Here is a 19,764-nt window from a genome sequence, read left to right on the forward strand (position 1 = left end):
TTTCTGGGCTCCATCAGTCATGGGAGAACAGTGACTTTCTCCACTACACTCTATACCCTAACTCCCCTTAGGAATTCTTGGACTCCCCTGGAGAAGTGTGAAAACACAGATCCCTAATCCCCAGGTTTCCCATTCTGTCCTGTAGGGTGAAACTCAAGTACCTATATCTTCTGCAGGTTCCCAGGCCATGCTGAGGGTGATGGTCCATGAAAAATCTGAAAATTATTATCTAACCTTATATCCATCCCAAAGTAGAAACAAAGTATTGGCCAAGACAGGTCTCAGGCACCATGTTTTTTCTTTCTTCTTTTTTTAATTCTCTCTTGAGCATATGTTTATGGGTTTTAGAGAGAGAGGAAGGGGCAGGAAGTGGGGGAGAGATTAGAGAAATATCAATCATTGCCTCCTGACAATGCCCCAACATGACCAGGAATCAAACGTGCAACTTAGGTATGTGCCCTGACCCAAAATAGAACCTGCAAGCTTTTCGGTGTACAGGATGATGCTTGAACCCACTTAACCATCTGGCCAGGGCAATACCATCATGTTCTATCAAAGATGTCTGATAGAGTAGTAGCACACCTGGGGTTCCCTTTATTTTAAAAATTTTCTTGAATTTATTGGGGTGATATTGGCTAATAAAATTATATGGGTTTCAAGTGTTCAATTAAATAATATATCATCTATATATTGTGTTGTGGGTTCACCACCCAAAATCAAGTCTCCTTCTGTAACCTGCTTTATCCTCTTCTATTTTCCCCACCTTTTTCCCTTTTGTAAACACCATACTGTTATCTGTGTCTATTAGTGTCTTTTTTTGCTTAATCTCTTCACACTTTTCACCCAGCTTCCCAAACCCCCCTTCTCTTGGACAACCCCCTTCTCTATCTATCTCTTGGATAGATTCTGTTCTCTGTATCTATGAGTCTGTTTCTATTTTGTTTGTTAGTTTATATTTTGTTCATTAGATTTCACATATAAGTGAAATCATATGGTATTTGTCTTTCTCTGACTTGTTTATTTATTTCATTTAGCGTAATGTTCTCCAGGTCCATTCATGCTGTCATAAAATATAAATTTTCCTTCTCTTTTATGGCTGAGTAGTATTCCATGTGTATATATACCACAGCTTTTTCATTGACTCATTTCCTGATGGGCACTTGAGCTGCTTCCAAAACCTGGCTATTTTGAATAATGCTGCTATGAACATAGGGGTGCATTAATTCTTTCAAATTAGTGTTTTGGGTTTCTTTGGATAAATTCCTGGAAGTGGAATTGCTGGGCCATAAGGTAGTTCCATTTTTAATTTTTGAGGAAACTCCATACTGCTTTTCACAGTGGCTGCACCAACCTGCATTCCCACCATCAGTGCATTAGGGTTACCTTTTCTCCACATCCTCCCCAGCCCTTGTTGTTTGTTGATTTTTTAAAATTCATTTTTAGAGAGAGGGGAAGAGAAAGTGAGAGAGGGAGAGAAATATCAATGTGTGGTTGCGTTTCACATGCCCTGTACTGGGGACCTGGCCCGCAACTCAAGCATGTGCCCTGACTGGGAATCGAACTGGCGACCCTTTGGTTCACAGCCCACACTCAATCCACTGAACTACACCAGCCAGGGCTGTTTGCTGATTTATTGATGATAACCATTCTGACAGGTGGTATCTTATTGTATTTTTAATTTGCATTTCTCTGATTATTAGTGATGTTGAGTATCTTTTCATATGTCTTTTGGCTATCTGTATGTTCTCAATGGAGAGGTGTCTATTCAGGCCCTTTGCCCATTTGTTAATTGGATTGTTTGTTTTCCTGATGGTGATTGCATAATTTATTTATATATTTTTTATATTAATCCCTTGTCAGATGTATCATTGGCTAATATGTTTTCCCTAGTGAGTTGTCTTTCATTTGATTGATGGTTTCCTTGGCTGTGCAAAATCTTTTTAGTTTGATGTATTCTCATTTGTTTATTTTTTCTTTTGTTTCCTCAGCCTGAGGAGATATATCAGAAAAAATACTGCTACAAGAAATGTTCAAGATTTTACCGCCTATGTTTTCTTATGGATTTTTATGGTTTCCAGGTTTACAATTAAGCCTTTAATCCATTTTGAGTTTATTCTTGTGTTTGGTTTAAGAAGGTGGTCTAGTTTAATTATTTTCCATGTATCTGTCCAATTTTCCCTTTTACTGAAGAGACTGTATTTACCCCATTGTATGTGCTTGCCTCCTTCATCAAACATTAATTGATGATAAAGACATGAGTTTATGTCTGGGTTCTGTATTGTTCCATTGATCTCTATGTTCATTTTCATGCATTACCATGCTGTTTTAATTTCTATGGCCTGGTAGTGCAGTTTGATACCAGGCAGCATGATTCTTCCACCTTTGTTTTTTCTCAAGATTTCTATGGCTATTCAGCATCTTTTGTGATTCCATGTAAATTTTTAGACTATTTGTTCTAGTTCTGTGAAATTTGCCATTGGTATCTTGTTAGGAATTGCACTGAATCTATAGATTGCTTTGGGTAGTGTGGACATTTTAATGATGTTAATTTTTCCTATCCACAAAACAGTATATGCTTTCACTTAATCGTACCTTCTTCAGTTTTTTTCTTCTGTGTCTTTTAATTTTCTGTGTATAGGTCTTTTACACATCCTTGATTAAATTTATTCCAAGGTATTTTTTGATGCAATCATAAATGGGATTGTTTTCTTCATTTCCTTTCTGATAGTTCATTATTGATGTATAAAGATGCAACTGATTTCTGGATATTTCTTTTGTATCCTGTTACTTTACTGAATTCATTTATCAGTTCTAGTAGCTTTAGTGGAATCTTTAAGTTTCTCTATATACAGTGTCATGTCATCTGCAAGTACTGAGTTTTACTTTCTGTTTTCCAGTTTGGATGCCTTTTATTTCTTCTTGATTGCTGTGGCTAGGACTTCCAGTCCTGTGTTGAATAACAGAAGTGAAAATAGACATCCCTGTCTTGTTCTCATTCTTTTTTTAAAAATTTTATTTATTTATTTTTAGAGAGGGAAGGGAAAGAGAGAGAGAGAGGGAGGGAGGGAGGGAGGGAGGGAGAGGGGGGGAGAGAGAGAGAGAGAGAGAGAGAGAGAGAGAGAGAGAGAGAGAGAGAGAGGCATCAATGTGCGGTTGCTGGGGGTCATGGCCTGCAACCTAGGCATGTGCCCTGACCGGGAATCGAACCTGCGATGCCTGGTTCGCAGCTTGCGCTCAATCCACTGAGCTATGCCAGTCAGGGCTTGTTCTCATTCTTAAGGGGAACACTTGTAGTTTTTTTGTTTTGTTTTGTTTTTAAAGATTTTATTTATTTATTTTTAGAGAAGGAAGGGAGGGAGAAAGAGAGAGAGAGAGAAACATCACTGTGCAGTTGCTGAAGGCCGAGGCCTGCAACCCAGGCATGTGCCCTGACTGGGAATCGAACCTGCGATGCTTTGGTTTGCAGCCCCTGCTCAATCCACTGAGCTACATCAGCCAGGGCTAACATTTGTAGTTTTTGTCCACTGAGTATGATGCCGGCAGTGTTTCTGTCATATATGGCCTTTATTAAGTTGATATATGTTCCCTCTATTCCCACTTTGCAGAGTTTTTATCATAAATGTGTGCTGGATTTTATCAAATGCTTTTTTCTCTATCTATTAATATAATCATTTGGTTTTCATCCACTATTTTATGTGGTATATCATGTTTATTGACTTGTGGATATTGTACCAACCTTGCATCCATTGAATACATATTACTGGATCATGGTGTATGATCTTTTTAATGTGTTGCTGGTTCCAGTTTGCTAATGTTTTGTTGAGGATTTTCACATCCATGTCCATCAGGCCTACTGGCCCATAATTTTGTTTCTTTGTAGTGGCTTTATATAATTTTGGAATTAGGATGATGCTGGCCTCATAAAATGAGTTGAAAGTATCCCTCTTCTTGAATTTTTGAAGTACTTTGAGAAGAATTAGGTGCTAGTTCTTTGAATGTTGGTAAAAGTCACCTGTGAAACCATTCAGTTCAAAACATTTGTTGGAAGTTTTTTTTTTAATTACTGCTTCAATTTCATTAATTGTAATTGATCTATTTGGATTTTCCGATTCTTCCTGATTCAGTTTTGGGTGATTGTATGTTTCTAGGAATTTATCCACTTAATTCAGATTGTTCAATTTGTTGGCAAATAGTTGTTCGATAATATTTTCTTAGAATCCTTTGTATTTCTGTGGTGTCTGTTACTTCTCTTTCATTTGTGATTTTATTTATTTGGGTACTCTCTCTTTTTTCTTGATGAGTTTAGTCAAAGTTTTGTCAACCCTGTTTATCTTTCAAATAATCAGCTCCTAGTGTCCTTGATCTTTTGCATGCTTTTTAGACTCTATTTATTTCTTCTCTGATCTTTATTATTTTCTATCTTCTACTCACTTGGCTTTGTTTGTTGTTCTTTTTTAACACCTTTAAGTGTAAAGCTAGATTGTTCATTTGAATTTTTTCTTGTTTCTTAAGTAGGCCTGTAATGCTATAAATATCTCTCCCAGGACTGCTTTCATTGTGTCCCACAGGTTTCAGATTGTTGTGTTCTCATTTTTATTTAAAGGTATCTTCTGATTTATTCCTTGATATCATTGTTAACCTATTTATTATTTAATAATATGCTATTTAGCCTCCATGTCTTTGTGTATGTTTTCAGTTTTTTTCTTATGATTGATTTCTAATTTCATACCATTATAGTCAGGCATATGCCTTGACCAGGAATCAAACTGGTGACCCTTCAGTTCACCAGCCAGTGCTTAACCCACTGAGCCATACCAACCAGAGCAAGGCATTTACATTTAAAGTAATTATTGATAAGTACATATTTATTGCCATTTTATCCTTTATAACTATGATTCTTTCTCTTTCTTTCTCTCCCTCCCTCCCTTCCTTTCTTTTTTCTTTCTCCCTTTAACCCCCCTCTCTCTTTCCCTTTCTTTTCTTTCCCTTTTCTTTTTCCTTCTTCCTTCCTTCCTCCTCCTCTCCCTAACCTTCTCCAGCCCTCCTCCTTCTCTTCATCCTTCCTCTTTTTCTTCTTCCTCTTGTTCTACTTCATCTCCTCCTCCTCTCTCTCCCTCCTCCTACTCCTCCCTCTCTCCCTCTTCCTTCTTCCCTTTCTCCCCCCTCCTCTTCTTCTTCTCCTTCTTCTCCTCCTCCTTCTTCAGAAAGACCCTTTAATATTTCTTATAATATTGTTTTGGTGATAATGAACTCCTTAGCTTTTTCTTGCCTGGAAATTTCTTTATTTCTCTTTAAATTTTAAATGAAAACATTGCTGGGTAAAGTAGTCTTGGTTGTAGGTCCCTGTTTTTCATCACTTTGAATATTTTATGCCAATCCCTTCCAGCCAGAAATGTTTCTGTTGAGAAATCAGCTGACACTCTTATGGGATCTTCCTTGTAGGTAATCAATTGTCTTTCTCTTGCTGCTCTTAAGATTTTCCTTTTGTCTTTAACCTTTGCCATTTTAATTATAATATGTCTTAGTGTGGGATTCTTTAGGTTCATATTGTTTGGGACTCTCTCTGCTTCCTGGACTTGTATAGCTTTTTTTTTTTCTTCACCAGGTTAAGGAAGTTTTTAGTCATTATTTCTTCAAATAGGTTATCATTGCTCTCGCTGGGTGGCTCAGTTGCTTGGAGCATCATCCCGTACACCAGAAGGTTGCAAGTTTGATTTCCAGTCAGGGAATATACCTAGGTTGTGGGTTCAATCCTCAATCAGGGTGCACACAGGAGACAACCGATTGATGTTTCTCTCTCACATCAATGTCTCTCTCTCTATTTCTCTCTCTTCCCCCCTCTCTAAAATCAATAAAGAGAACATATCCTCAGGTACAGATTTAGAAAGAAATTTATTCATACAGGTTCTTGATCCCTTGTTCTCTCTCTTCCCCTTCTGATAGCCTAATGATGTTGATGTTATTATGCTTCATGTTATCCCAAAGGTCCCTTTAACTATCCTCATATTTTTTAATTCTTTTTTTCTTGTTGCTGTTCTGATTGGATGTTTTCTGCTACCTTATCTTCCAAATTAGTGATTCCATCCTCTGCTTCATCCGATCTACTGTTATTCCTTTAGTGTATTCACCATTTCAGATATTCTACTCTTGAATTCTGACTGGTTCTTTTTCATGGTTTCTATACCTGGAATTCCCTTTAGAGCTGCAAGTATGCTTGGGGAAAGAGGTGGCTATGAAACCCTCTTGACATAGTCTCCTTATCTAGCCTTGCTTTTTCTCTGCCTTTGTCTATGCCCACATGCTTCATTAAAGAGCAATCATATAAATATAAATGAAGAGAACAAACAAAATAAAGTAGTATATAGGAGCCCACTGACATCAGCTGCAAATGATTCCCACCCCAATGCTTTCCAGCCATTCTATGACCAGGAGCATCCTCTGACCATGTAGATCCAGGGACCAGCTGGAAGAACAGCCTTGGGTGACCATACAACTATAAGGACAGGAACTGGTGGGGTAAATATCTCAGATTCTTCATTCACAGAGGGAACACTCTCAATTGTATCCAGTGGAATTGAATCTCAGCTACACACAGTAACCTGGTGACAAATACTTTTGGGGGGCTTTGTTGACTTTCCTCCCTTTCCTACCTCAACTGCCCAGCTCTCTCAGGTACCTCAAAATACACTACTTGCACCCAAATTCTTTTTTTGAAGTTTCTGAAGGAACACAAACCAAGACAGGTACTGATGTTATCATTTGAAAATGATCTGATAGTACAGGATGAAGACTGAGTGAGTAAATCTATTACGCAGTCTATGTTTGTGGCTTACACTTATGTGACTGTAAAGAATGTATTACATACTTAATGCCCTTAATGTCAAAGCATCACAACAACTGCACATTTTAAAAAATGGCAAGAAGCTGATTCTAAAAATGCCTAATGTTGCTCAAAGAGTCCTTTCTTTTGTTCTGGGAGTCTCTAAAGTGGGTAATTGGAAATAAAGTTATTCTGAACTAGCAGGAATGGATAATTTTGGTAAATAGAGATATTTCCACTTAACATTAATTACATTTAAATACTGGAATCACATTAGGAAGGCTGATTGTGATGAGCAACATTGGGAAGAGCCCCAGGTCATTATTTTCTGGTGGCAGAATATCAGGTCTTTCTGCCTTAGGAGGCTGGGCTTCTGAGCCTGACATAGCTGTCCCCTCTCCCACACCACCTAGCCACAAGATAGACTGTATATCAACCCCTGGCAGGTCCCATGTGATGCCAACATACAATATAGTGAGATTCAATCTGCCCTGCTGATTTCTGCCTGCCCTCTAGGCACAGAAGAGAGCACCACCACACATACCATGTGGCCTAGCCATTACACTGCACTTGCCCTGGTACCAATATGACCATCAGAGAGCAAATATCCATCAATTCATGTGACAGAGACCAATAGTAGGAAACAATGATGTTCACCAATATTAATTGGACTTTCACTCTGAGATCAGCCAGTAAGCATTAACTATTTAATTAGTCACCTACTTAGTGACAGGGCACACTGAAAGTTTCAGATGTCCTCAAATAAATGCAAAAATAAAAAGCCAAATTAGCACTTGGCTGGCTGCTGCCAGACCCCACAGCTGCACTGGATGTGTATAGTCCTGTATGGACTGATAACAGGACTGATGGTCATTTGGTCACAGTTGTAGCTTTGCAAACATGCCCTATAATTTCAAGCTATTCTTAGTTACCAGATGAAGGATCAATGTCTAATTTGAAAATCAGAGACTTCATCCTTTGGTGAGAGTATTTTGTGTGTCCTGGTGGTAGAACTGGAAGGCAATGTGAGCTTGGGCTTCAGGGCCCACCAACACTTTTCTGGAACCAAAGTGTCTTTTTCTCTAGTTATTGGGACATCAACCAGTGCTGCTTTCATTTGTATCATCCCAGGATTCACTGATGCATTTTTCTAGTGTCATTACAGGCACTTCAAGAGATTCTTTAATCAGAATTGAATTAGGAAAGATTTTAAGATAATGGATTATATGAAACTGCTCCATAATTAGGAATAAATAATATAATACATGGAAGCATAGACACGAGCAAGATGAAACAGAATAACATAGTAACTGCTTCAGCTCAGCCAGTTCATGCCCATGAGATAATGAAGAAGCTGTTCTGTATAATTCTGGTAAAGAATTTCTCTTTTGGCTACTGCCTGTGGCAGGGCCTGAGATTCTGCCTTTCAAAGGGGCTCACAGACAATGTTGATACTGCTGGCCCACAGACCACACTATGAGTGAAAAGATTACAAAATATGAGTTCAGAGACTTGGTTCCTACCATTTTGGGTTATAACTTTCCCATCTTTCTTTTTAAAAATGATTTTGGAGTACTTTTGTGGAAAGCCTGAAGTATTTGATGTCTTACATTTGGGGTGTTCAGCAGGGCTAGATTTGGTGTAAAAAGTGACTGATAAAAATATGACTCCCTATACTTTGTGGAAAAAGTCCTCTTGCTTTCTGGAAAGAGCTTTCAGAGGCTAGAAGCTCAGCTCTAGATCTAGCTGTTTATCCAAGAATAGGTAATTCCCTTTAGATTTGTGATATGATTGGTGGAGTTCCTAGGGTGACAGCACCTTCAAGGTGGCAGGACCATGAGGGTTTCCTGCTGTGACCCCAGCACAGTGAGATACCACCATCCAGCAGGGTCATAGCAGTGGTTGGCAGCAGAGGGGATCTGAAAGCCAAAACTAAGCTCTTTCTACTTTTTTCCAGTGGTTGGGGTTTTAAAGGAGTCTTATTAATAGGAATACTGTGAAGGATAATATACATGGAATGCTAATGTTGCCCAAACCAAGAACTTTCAATTACAAAGAACCAGATAGCTAAAGGAAAGCAAACTATCAGCCATAAGAACCATACTTTGAAAACAGTTCAGGTCCATCATTTGAATGTCTTGCACATGAAAAAGAACATGGATAATTCATAGAAAAATGTCTTAGGAGTTGTGTTTTCCCTCTAGTTCACTACCCTCTACACCATCAGATGAATAGGGGTTTTTCCTCTCCAAGAAAGCCCCTCCCCTGGCCTTCACCTGTTGTCCTTCCCCTGTTCAGCTTCTGGTCCCACCATAGGGGCCCATATTCTGGTAGGACACATGATGGGAAAAGAAGGTCAGGATGCATCTGTAGCTAGAGCTCACACTGGCTGCAGGGTGGGGTGTGGGGACCTGAAATATCTCTCCTTGGAGTTGCTTGGGCATAGCACCCTCAGTATACAAATGCACAAGACCTGTATATGGGCGAAGGGAGCAAATTATTTAAGAACTCATCCCAGCCTGAATTACCCTGCATCCCTGTCCTTTTCCATCAGTCAGCCAGAGGCCTTGGGAGGATTGATGGAGATAGCAGAAGGCTTTCAAGGCAGGCCTGCCATGCAGTCCAGCACTGTAAGATTCATCAGGACCAGGAAGATGAGGAGAACCTCAAGGGATGCCAGTGTGTGTCTGCAGGAATATATCTGTCACACATGTCAATGATAATGGAGGTCCCGAGAGGCTGCCCTTGTAGGGACAAGAAAATAATGCTGGGTGACTTATAGGCCTGACAACCAAGAAAAGAAGGTGTATCTGTGTAGATGTAACTGTGGATAGTAGCAGCTGAAGACATGATAAAATATTGTATTAAAAAATCACCCTGAATATTCTCTTCCCACATTCTAGTTATTAGTTGGTGACTTTGGGTAATCACATCAGCTTCCCAGTATCACCTTGGTACTTGGGAAAAGAAGGATATGACATCTGGAATTGGTGTCCTTTGAATAGGAGACCAAATGTATTTTGTAATTTTTTTTGCATGCCAATAAGAACAAAGAGTCGTGTCTCTTTTGTCACCAGATGACAGAATTACCAGACTTTCTGGAAAAAGCAATTGCTGTACAGGCCTCAAATTTACCAGGAGCAGTGGTGCCCTAGCTGACACAGATAACACAGTGCTAGAGCATAAGGAAGGAGATTTTTCTGAATCTTGCCTCCAGAACACCGATTTTATTTTCACTGGGGGTCAGTTTTTGGTGAAAACTGTGTTTCTTCAATTTCATTCCAGCTCAAATCATTTATAAACTTCAGTTCAAATGGAAGTTAAACTGGTAAAGTAAAATGTGCAGCAGGTTATTATAGAGATTGCTAATTTAAAATAATTAGAGAAAATAATGAGAAAACTATTTCCTCTCTTAAGGATTAGAGATCCATAAACTGATACCAGTCTATTTTTAGTGTATGTAATCTGTATAATGATGATAGAGAATTATGAGTGCTTTAAAATGCTTTTAAAAAGTCTGCCTAATTGAGGAGTTTAATCAAACAAGTATTGATATTAAAATTTATGTGTCTTTAGTAAATCTTAGTTAATTACACAGAAAGAAAATTATATGTATTTGTCTTAATGAAATCACTTAAACAAAATGCAGTGACTAAGTATACAGCTAAATTAAGATTTTTAAAATTGACTTGAGATAGACAGATAAGACAGAGAGAATTTTTTGACCCATTTATGTATTAATTGGTTGATTCTTGTATGTGCCCTGACAGGGACTGAACCCACAGTCTTAGTATCAGAACTACACTCTAACCAACTCAACTACCTGGCCAGGGCTTTAGCTAAATAAGATTTAAGATCTGTTGGCACTCTCCCTTCCCAGAGCATACCCACACCTTTCTTTTCTCTCAGGTGTGCTTTTTATCCCTAAGTTCTAAGGATCCCCAGGAGATTTGCAACCAGGGGAGCAGTGGACAATGGCAGCTTGTCCCTGGCTAATTCCCTGAACCTGTCTCCAAGGCTCCCTTTTCTCTGACTTTTCAGTGAGCCAACAGCAGCCACGCCTAAGCTTACTTTTTTCCTGTAATGTTTCTATGGAGCCAAAGCTGAGCACCGCCTAGGCTTTCTACTGCTTTTTCTTCTGTCCCAAGTCCTTCCTCTGTTTCACTGTCTGCAGCTTTAATAAATATCTCTCAAAAATTTTTTTAAAAAGATTTAAAACCTGTTTATGATAAGTTCTTGACTACTATAATTTCACAACTCCACCCTAATAATTTGTCCTTCAAAAATGGTTGTAAACAACTCACTGTTCACAGTCTTAGATAAAGAGACCCATCAGAAAACCTGTGAGAAGGAAAGAAACAAACAAAAACAAGCAACAAAATTCCAAGCTGCTCTCTAAAGTAGTATCAATATATACTCCAACCAGCAATATATGAAAATCTCAGTTATTCTAACATTCTTGCCAATGCCAATGTGGTATTTTCAGAATTTTAAAATTTTCCAGTCTGACAAGTATAAAAATGGTGTCTCAATACTTTTTAATTTATATTTTCTAACTGCTAGTAAAACTGCATATCATATCTGGGTTTCCTTTTCTGTGATTTGCCTGTTTATATCTGTTGCTTATCTTTTTCATTAGCTTATGAATCCTTCTTGCTGTTTTATAACACTGATTTCAATTTTCTGGATAATAGAGGTATAGAGGACACACATGAATGACAGCCATGTTCAGTCAAAGCCAAAGCAAAAGCTGAATATCATTCTCATAGAATAAACTCAAGGGATACAAGGATAATTCTGAAATTTTATTAGTAAGGATTTTCACAGTAACGATTTTATTAACAAATTTTTAACAGCTTGCTATAACATAAGAATATGGATTTCTCAGCATTGTCAGCAGCTAGACTCTTGTGCTCACTACAGTGTGCATTTTCAGTACTAGATACTTTCCATTAAGATCACTGGAAGAGTATGACATTTGGGTGGCTTCTCATTTTTCTCTAAAATTTCTTTTCTTTGAACTCTTTATAATCATTATAAGGTTTGAACAGAAGATGATTTATTATTAATATTGTCAGTACATGATTTTGGAGTTTTTCCACCACATGATGGTTTGACATGGAAAAGATGACATTTTGCTTTTACTTAATCTTCACAAGATGTATTTCTCAAATAAGGCTTTTTCTCAAAGGATATGTAGTATAAATGAAATTAGGCAACAAAAAATTAAATACAATCTTTAAAATTCATGTTTAATGTTATCAATGCTCTGTATGCAACTTGTACAAAGAGTAAAATTATTATGTAATTCTTTTTTTTCAAAAAAGAGATCCATCAGAACAAATGAAATCCTCAAACTATGATGTGGCACACAGAGGAAAATGGACACTTCTGGGTGCTTTTATTTCCTTCCTGCAATAAAAGATCACTGTAGAGTGACCACAATATTTAAGTCCTGTTGAACTCTGTTCCTAATTTAAGTAATGACATTCAACTTATTTCTAGTTAACTAGGGGTGTGTTCCAAATAACTGAACAAACTGACTGGAAAGTGAGAAAAATCTTTATCTGGTTATTGTGATATCATATGAGCAAAATAACCATGTGGGATTAGTTCATCTCTGTATCAACCAGGCATAAGCACCTTTGGGAGCATTTCCTCCATCCCTTTCCTTGACTGACTCCTGACAGTTTTGCTGGATACTGGAGGAGTCATGGCGGGGCTGCTTTTACCCATCTTCTGCTTGCCTCTTAGCACTTGTAGTTTTAAACAGTAGCTAAAGTTTCTCATGTAAACCTGAACAAGAGATTTGGAAAAAAACTGGATTCTTTTAATTCAGCTATCTGTAGTTCCCCAAAGTCAGGGTCTTTAAAAATATCTATGGAACTTTTAAAAATAAATGAGGAAACTGAGTTTGAGAGATGTTAAGTAATACATCTAGGGTTCCATATCAGGTGATAGTGATGTCAGGCTATGAAGTTAAATTCTTGGACAATAGCCCAGGGTTCTCTTCCTGTGAAGGAGGTGCTGAGATTCAGTGAGTGTATGGAGAGCTAGTCAGAGGGAGTTGAGAATCCTCAAGAACCACCTATTAAGAAAACAGGCTCTGAAAGGAAATTTGTTTAGTGCTTTGAAATGAATAGAAAACAGCATCAAAGAGAAGTGCAACTGTCAGTCTTCCCTGCAGGGTTTTACTTTGTTCCCTGGCACCCAAAATGCAGTGATTGAAAAAAAGGTCCTGGCTTGCCTGTCATTTCTGCAATCCCATTTGTGATGCATAAAGTCAAAACTGGTTCCCAAACTGGCCTGACTATATGGAGCACCTGTTAACACACAGGTTTCCAGAACCCTCCTTGGGAGTTTCTGATTCAGTACATCTGGAGTGGGGTCTGGACAGCTACATCTGTAACAGATGCTCCACATGGTGCATATGAGCTGGCCAACAAGAGCAACACAAGTATGGAATAGGGGTTGGCAAACTTGTTCTAGGAAGGTGAAGATGAAAGTGTACATATTTCAGACACTAAAAGCCATATAGCCCTCTGTTGCGGCTACCCAAATCTGCTGTTGTATCAAGAAAACAGTCACAAATACCACATAAGTAAATAAATATATCTGTGACCCAATAAAGCTTTATCTCCAAAAGCAGGTAGATGACCAGCCAGATTTGACCTGGGGGCTACAGTTTTCCAATCTCTGGTCTAGACCATTTCAAGGTGGGTGGGGTGATAAACAAACTCAGGTCTGTTTTTTCAAGCGACCCTCTCAGGTGAGGAAGAGAAGGCCCCTTTAAAAACAAATGAATAAAGTAAAAAACTCACCAAAATGCCAATGTCTCTAGGAAGGAAATTCCAACACTGGATGCTCCAACCACAACAATCCTGGCATTGACAGTTATTTTAGGTTCCAGCGTTAGTTTTCTGTTTGTATGGTTCAAGGCATAACTCAACTGAAAAAAAATACAAAAAGAGGGACTTGAAGAAAATGCAGATGAATCTGTACTCTCAAATGGGAAATTATGTAGAATTATTTAACTAGCACATTATCAGCAAATCAAACTGAATAGTGCAAATGCACAACCATGGTGAAATTTATGGGGAAGTATTTTTAAGACATTAATGTAAGAATATGGAAATATACCTTATACCTAGGCTGGTTCACATCAAAATTCTTGGTTTAGATTATTTTTTTCCTAATGTTGATAGATGTTTCATATAGAACTGAGGTGCTTTATGATTAGAGACAATAAGATAAATAATCCCACAAGAAGACAAACACTTTGCTTTCTGAGAATGCAGTTTCATGAAAGGTCTCAAGTCTTTCTCGCTGTCCAAGTTTTCCTTGAAACCTGAACAACAATTATAATAGTTGAGTACTTGAAGGCAAACATTACTTAACACAGCACCTTGTGCACAGCAGGTGTTCAGTAGTATTTATAGAATGACACATAAATACTTGTTAAATGGAAAAAAATGTTGGATGATAAAGGTTGTTCAGGGAGGACTCTTAGAAGCACAGAATCTAACTAATGATCACATTAATGCTCATGTTTGCAAAAATTATCTGGATCGATAATTTGTTGAACTCACATTCCTGCTGAAGCTTGGTGTGAGGCGGGGAGGGAGGAGGCATTAAATGTACAAAGGAAGGTTTTTCAGAGAGGTGGTGGGATATTCTTGAAAAAACATCAGACTGTCAGAAACTTTGTTTCTGTTTTTAATTCATTAATTCAACACATTTTTTTAATTGATGCTTACTATGTATCTAGACAATAACAAGAACTATAGCTGACTTCTCATCAGAAACAATGGAGGCCAGAAACCAGTGGAATGGCATCCTTATGAAAGTACCCTACTTGGTTAAATTCTCATTACAGCAGCAGTAACATCCTCTAGGTCAGAGATCTTTCAATTCTAGTAAGCCAAACTAAACCTATGATTAATTTTTGTTAAATCCTGTGATATCAGGAGTAGGGAATACAGTGAACTAATGGTAAGGTCCTATGTAAAGCTGGGCTCTCGGCTTCCAGTGTGTAAAGTGGCATGGGTATGGCCACATGTTTTGCCATTTTCCATGTAACAGGTTAACTCTAGAAGATAAATCCCCTCTCTCTAGCTCTAGCTACCTTAGAAACATAGAGGTAGAAAAATGTCTTGAGAAAAATAATTTATGAATAGAAATTTAAAACAAAGTTTGGACATTTTAGACTCCATTATTAACACTCCTCATGTCTCTCAGCATCTGTTCTACCCTCACTCCCCTCTTGAAAGCAGCACACAATAGATTTTGGAAGAGATTGAGCCCACTCCCATCTTTAAGAGAGGACTCTGATTGACATAAACCAAGTCAAATAATCCCACAACTCCATGCTCAACAATTGGCCCAGGGCAGACACATGATTTACTTTGACTTAATCATAGTGAAGCTCAGGACTTTTGTATGCTGGTTGGAGAAGAGAAGAGAAGAGAAGAGAAGCCTTTTGCCTTTCAGATGGTACTGGGTACAGATGTGAAGCCTGACATGATACAGTCAACATACCAGCAAGAGGGAAACTATCCTTAGTTGAAGTCTCAAGAGAATCACAAAGAAATAGAACAGGAATTCTTTTAAACACTACTGAAGTCCACACTACCTTTGGACTCATCAGTTACATGAGCAATAAATATCAGTCAGCTATTGCCACAATAGTGCTGCATAACAAACCATCCTAAAACATTTAAGCATTGGCTTAAAGCAACTGTCATCCATTCTCACTCACGCAATGCTAGGTCAGTTGGAAGTAGGCTGGATTCACCTGGGCTTGGTTCTGACCTGCAGATTCCAGAGTGGCCTCATATCTCTCTTATCTTTCTTGATGGGTGATAGCTGGGGAGTGTTTTTCTCAAGGCAGTGGTAGAAGTGTGAAAAATGAGAAGCAATATTTCTTCAGCTTAGTCAAAGCAAAAGTTATGTGGCTAAGCCCAAATTCCATGAGATGGGGAAGTAGATTCACCTATAGTGATAGGAACTTCAAAGTCACATAGCAAGGGCACAGCCCAGTGATGGAGGGAGGAATGGCTGGGGAGAATGACACCACCCACTACATTTCCTCGATTGGTTAGATCAGTTTGCTTCTTTTATATGCAACTGAAAACCTTGTAAACTGGTACTTTTTCTAAATAGTAATAATAATGAATATCCGTATACCATTTGGGTGAAAAGTGTCTGCTCTTCAAATAACTATCACTCTGATTTGCTCTATGAGAATTTCCCAGGACAGGTCAATAAGGAATTCTGAGAGAAAACTAGTTAATACTGGTACATGTTGGTGCTACTATATACTGTGTTCTGATTAATTTCCAAGACAAGCAGGCTGGCAGCAAATTCACTCTAGCCAGCCTTGGGTCTGGTGGTTTAGGAAAAGGAAGTTAGGAAGCATAGTTGTTGGTATGATGGCATCTAATCATGGGTCTAATCAACAGAATTAAAATGCAAAGATCTTAACAGAGGTCACAGCCCAAGATTCTTTCCCTAGGAGCTATCTTCAGACATTCCCTTCTGCTGTCCAGAAGTGTATGGGCAGTAATGAAATTCCCTGGTAAAGAATCATACCCTATTTCAGAAACAATTCCAGTATCAATGATACAAAGGCAGCTGGGGAACAGAACAGAATGGCTTTTGTTTCCCACACAATAGCTTTCACACCAACAGCTGCCAAGCCTCAGAAATCACCCTTCTAACCACTGAATACACAACGTGGCCTTGGGGTGTCAAGAATTAACATCAGTACCACTGATGGTGGGTGTCTCTGGGGAGTGATCACAAAGACTCTCAGTAAGCTCAATTTTGTGCACAGGCTTTAATTAAAAAACATATTCATCATCAGGTATGATGGAGTGACCTGAAAAAACCCACACTTTTCTTTTGCTAGGATAGATGGGATTTAATTAATTAATTAATTTATTTATGATAGATGGGTTTTAAATGCCTTGAAAAAAATTATTGCCAGCTTGGAAATGTTTATCCATGACACTGCAAATGAAGACTGCGTCTGTGGCTTTCTAAAGGGTTTATTTTGCCTGTATGAGGAAGCACAAGTCATTTTTGTAGGAAAGCAGAATATTTCTTTCCTTTACATTCCTTCAAACTGCAGGTTTTCATGGTAAAGAAAAATGTGTATGGAAGGCCTTCTGACCCCTCTGGGGCCAGTCCAAGCCTCCTTTTCTTGGTCTCAGCATCTATCAAAAATGTCCCATGCATTAGAGATCCTGTTTTGGGTTTTTGCTTTTGTTTTTTACTTCTTTAATAGTAAAGTAAAAATAAGAGCTGTAACTATTGACCCATTTTATAGAAAAAAGTTATATGTGCCTTGTAATAGTAAATTATTTCAAAGATAAAATAGAGGAGACTCTGTAAGCTAGATGGCTACATACCACACCAGTGATGAATGGGGACTCCAATTTTTAACCCTATGTCCATTAAGACATTTATGATTCTATTTTTCTAATGATACTCATTAGCACTTTTCTACTTAGGGATTATTTTAAAGGTAGAAATTAATATATACTCCAGCAAGAAGGAATAAACCATATATCATGGTGTGTAAGCTGACTTTTTACAATTGATGATGAGTCTCATAATGAGTTTAAAATACAAACTTAAGTCCTATCCCATAAACAAGAGAAAACAGAATGATAATATGGGAGACCCCTTTTAGGAAATTCTAGAGCTGAACTGTAGGTGGGGGAAGGTGACAGAGAATGAAGGATTCTGAGGGGAAAAAACAATGTCAGGCGGGAGGGGAGGAGAGCTGAGAAAATAGAAAATTGAAATGAGCACGTGTTTAATTTTTAAACTATGTATCTGTAATTTCCTATGAATTTCTGAAACAAAATACTTTGTTCATGTGAATGAGCAAGGCATTGGAAAGGTTCCAGTTACTTTTATTAATTTATTTGGTTTGCTTGCCTCAATTTATTTCCTACAGTCGACAACTACACCTTTGTTTTATTGAGGTATTTGTTTTGTTTTGTTTTATCTGAATCATTCCTGCCATTATTTTGGACATTCGACAAATGTTGAAAGAATAGATATATTAACTTTACATTTCATTAGCCCTTCTTAAAGGATGTTGACATGATTTCTACCAATTTAAATTATTATTTTTTCCCAAGGAGGTAAAGTTTTTAAAAAATATTTTTTATTGATTATGCTATTAGATTTCCCCAATTTTTCCCCCTCTGTCCCCCCCCCCCCAGTCCCCCCAATTCTCCAGCATTCCCTCCCACCCTTAGTTCACATCCATGGGTTGTATATATAAGTTCTTTGAGTCCTGTTTCCCGTACCATTTTTTATCTCTCCCCATCTACCTTATGCCTACTAACCATGCTTCTTCTTCCCTGTACTTTTCCGCCCTATTCCTCCCTTCCCACTCCCCACTGAAACCCCTCCATGTGATGTCCATTTCTCTGATTCTGTTCCTGTCCTGGCTGTTTGCTTAGTTTTTGTTTTCATTGTTTTTCTTTTCTTTTAGGTTCATTTGTTGATAGTTGTGAGTTTGTTGTCATTTTACTGTTCATATTTTTTATCTTCTTTTTCTTAAATAAGTCCCTTTAACATTTCATATAATAATGGCTTGGTGATGGTGAACTCCTTTAACTTGATCTTATCTGGGAAGCACTTTATCTGCCCTTCCAATTCTAAATGAAAGCTTTGCTGGAGAGAGTAATCTTGGACGGAGGTCCTGGCCTTTCATGACTTCAAATTCTTTCCAGCCCCATCTTGCCTGCAAGGCTTCTTTTGAGAAATCAGCTGACAGTCTATTGGGCACTCTTTTGTGGGTAACGCTGTCCTTTCCTCTTGCTGCTTTTAGGTTCTCTCTTTATATTTAATCTTGGATAACTTAATGATAATGTGTCTTGATGTGTTCCTCTTTGGGTCTAACTTCTTTGGAATTCTGGGCTTCCTGGACTTCCTGGACTTCCTGGAAGTGTATTTCCTTCACCAGCCTCAGGAGGTTTTCCTTCATTATTTGTTCAAATAAGTTTTCAATTTTTTGGTCTTCCTCTTCTCCTCCGGGTACCCCTATAATTTGGATATTGGAACATTTCAGGTTGTCCCAGAGGTTTGTAAAAGTCTTTTCAGTTTTTCGAATTCTTGTCTGTTCATTTTGTTCTGGATGGGTTTATTTTTTCCTTTTGTTTCAAATCATTGCTTTGAGGCCTAGTAGCCTTCCTGTCACTGTTAGTTCCTTGAACATTCTGCTTTATTTCACTTGGGGTATCCTTCATTTGTTTTTTCATTTTTTGACCAAGCTCAATCAGATCTGTGAGCATTTTGATTACCATGGCTTTAAATTCTCCATCAGATAGATTGGCTATCTCCTCCTCACTTAGCTTTCTGTCTGAGATTTTACTCCGTTCTTTCATTTGGGCCATATTTCTTTGCCTTGGCGCTGCTGATATGTTATAAGGGGGGCAGGGCCTTAGGTATTCACCTAGGCAGGCCAACCCTCTTTGCTTCACCACAGTGCTACCTGTTGGGGGCGGAGCCAGAGAGGGAACAGTGCAGCTTGCCTGCTGAGCTGTAGCCCACTTTCCAATAAACTCTTGTGTGAGACTGGGAGCTTCTCCTACCTCAGCAACTACCGTAGCCCACAGCCACCTCTGAGTCCCCTTAAGTGAGCCCTTCTCCAGCAGCCCGCCAAGCTTGGCAGTCAGCCCCACCCCCAAGGTCCTCTGCAACGCAAAGGTTTTTCTGAGTCAGCTTGTGCAGTCTGCCACCTTACTGGTCTGGTTGTTCTGGTTGATTTTTTCTTCAATTCCTTTGTTGTTAGAGTTCCACATATTTTTATTTTCTGGCGCTCCTGGTTGTTTACTGATTTCAGATTGGTTGGTATCCTCCTTTTGGTTATTTGAAGAAGCGAAGGGTCTCTACCTATGCCTCCATCTTGGCCAGAACTCCCC

The 19,764-nt window shown here is 38.4% G+C and overlaps 1 protein-coding gene across 1 annotated transcript in view; it reads right to left on the reverse strand.

Moving 5' to 3' along the window:
* CFAP61 (cilia and flagella associated protein 61) overlaps positions 1-19,764 on the reverse strand; it is a 382,310-nt gene that overhangs the window by 85,574 nt on the left and 276,972 nt on the right. Inside the window, 1 exon segment of the mRNA XM_036009477.1 lies at positions 13,642-13,769. Coding sequence (XP_035865370.1) covers positions 13,642-13,769 — 128 coding nt within the window.

Source organism: Phyllostomus discolor, chromosome 9 (genome assembly GCF_004126475.2).
Source record: "Phyllostomus discolor isolate MPI-MPIP mPhyDis1 chromosome 9, mPhyDis1.pri.v3, whole genome shotgun sequence".
Lineage (NCBI taxonomy): Eukaryota > Metazoa > Chordata > Mammalia > Chiroptera > Phyllostomidae > Phyllostomus > Phyllostomus discolor.